Source organism: Aplysia californica, unplaced genomic scaffold, assembly GCF_000002075.1.
Source record: "Aplysia californica isolate F4 #8 unplaced genomic scaffold, AplCal3.0 scaffold00381, whole genome shotgun sequence".
Lineage (NCBI taxonomy): Eukaryota > Metazoa > Mollusca > Gastropoda > Aplysiida > Aplysiidae > Aplysia > Aplysia californica.
The window spans coordinates 4,184-6,160 of record NW_004797651.1 but is presented as its reverse complement, the minus strand read 5'-3'; the positions used below and the strand labels follow the sequence as shown (position 1 = coordinate 6,160).

Genomic DNA, 1,977 nt, shown 5'->3' with positions numbered 1-1,977 from the left:
GATGAAAAGTCACAGGGTGCGTCCACTGCACAACGGCCGCCGAGACAAAATCCTCGAGAGTACACGGAAAGTTGACCAGCTCGGCCTTGAACCTCCGCCCCGCCAAGGTGGACACCACGTAGGTCTGTGTCATGCCCTGCACCAGCTCCGCCCAGTCCCGACAGCCGTAGGCGTCACTCTGGTCACAGCGGTAGATCACGTATCTCGTCTCGTCCACCGTTATATTCTTCTCCGCCGCCAATTTCACTCGAGCGGACAACCACCGCGGCTGCCATTTCTTGAAGCGGTTCCGGAAATTCCCGAACTTGGAACCTTCGTCCGCGACTTTCTCCGACTCCATCATCAACGACCGGATGTGGTTCCGAGCGGGGTCAAGAGGTCGGTTCTTCCGGCGGATGGACAACTTGCTTACCGCGTCGTCGTCAATGTCTACGTCATATTGCAGAGAGATGAAGCCCGTGAAAAACACGAAGACGACGAAGATGAAGACGATGAAACGGCGGGCGATCCGGGAGGCTCTCATGGTGCTCGGAAATTCTCTGTCGGAAAAAAAAAAGATTTATTTTAATACAGTCTAGCAGATGTATAGTAGGCCTATATTGTACATTGTAAATTCTCTGTCTAAAAAAAGATTGACTTAGTTTTTACACAGTTTAGACGACAAAAAATATATTATATGCTGTAAATTCTCTGTCTGAAAAAAAGATTGATTTATTTTAATACAGTCTAGCAGATATATTATACATTGTAAAAATTCTCTTTCTAAAAAAAAGTGACTTATTTTCACACAGTCTAGCAGACAAAGAGTATATAATATACTGTAAATTCTCTATCGGAAAAAAGATACGACTTATCTTAAAACAGTCTAGCAGACATACAGTATAATTATACACTGTCAATTCTCTAGATCTGTCTGAAAAAAGATTGGTTTGTTTCAATACACAGTCGTACATGCATAGAAATGGTGCTCGGAAATTCTCTATCTGAAAAAGAATGACTTTTTCCAATAAACAGCTCAGCACACTTGTTATAGTATAAAACAGATCTAGTGAGACGATTCTCGTAAATTTTCTATCAGAAAAAGATTGTTTTTAAAAAAAGTTTTAGTAGAGGCTTTACGGCGCTCGCAACTGCATACGGTCATATGAGCGCCAGAAGATTAGAGGTGTTGCAAGAGAGTAACAAATATAAAAAAGAAGAAGGGGAGATAAGGACGATAGATTTTGATAAGAAAGAAGAAGCAAACCACACCAGAGCACCCGCCAACCACTAACAGAGATAGAGAGAACTGACATGGTTGTCTAAATATACAGAAAACTGACATGGTTGTCAATATATACAGAAAACTGACGTTGAGTGGCTAAATATACAGAAAACTGACATGTTGACGAAATAGACAGAAAACTAACTAAAATATACAGAAAACTGTCATGGGTGGTTAAATATACAGAAAACTGACGTTGGGTGGCTAAATATACAGAACACTGACGTTGAGTGGCTAAATATACAGAAGACTGGCGTTGAGTGGCTAAATATACAGAACACTGACATGGGTGGCTAAATATACAGAAAACTGACGTTGCGTGGCTAAATATACAGAAAACTGACGTTGCGTGGCTAAATATACAGAAAACTGACGTTGAGTGGCTAAATATACAGAAAACTGATATGGGTGGCTAAATATACAGAAAGCTGATATGGTTATCTTAAATATACAGAAAACTGACGTGGCGTTGGGTGGCTAAATATACAGAAACCTGACATGGGTGGCTAAATATACAGAAACCTGACATGGGTGGCTAAATATACAGAAAACTGGCATGGTTGTCTCTATACAACGAACTGGAAAAGGTTGTTTGTATATGCAGAGAACTGGAAACGGTAATGCATGATCGCGTCTGGCAGATATCTATCTAAACTTGAATGTGCACGGTCGCGTAAATCCATTAGGAGAGAATAAATGTAAGGCAGCGTGGT

The 1,977-nt window shown here is 41.1% G+C and overlaps 1 protein-coding gene across 1 annotated transcript in view; it reads right to left on the bottom strand.

The window, feature by feature from the left end:
* The window catches only part of LOC106012463, a gene marked incomplete at its 5' end in the record, with an annotated part of 9,034 nt that extends 8,494 nt beyond the window's left edge, over window positions 1-540 (bottom strand). The window contains 1 exon segment of the mRNA XM_013085507.2: window positions 1-540. Within this exon segment, the coding sequence (XP_012940961.1) occupies window positions 1-523 (523 nt within the window).
* Window positions 541-1,977: the final 1,437 nt, after the last annotated feature.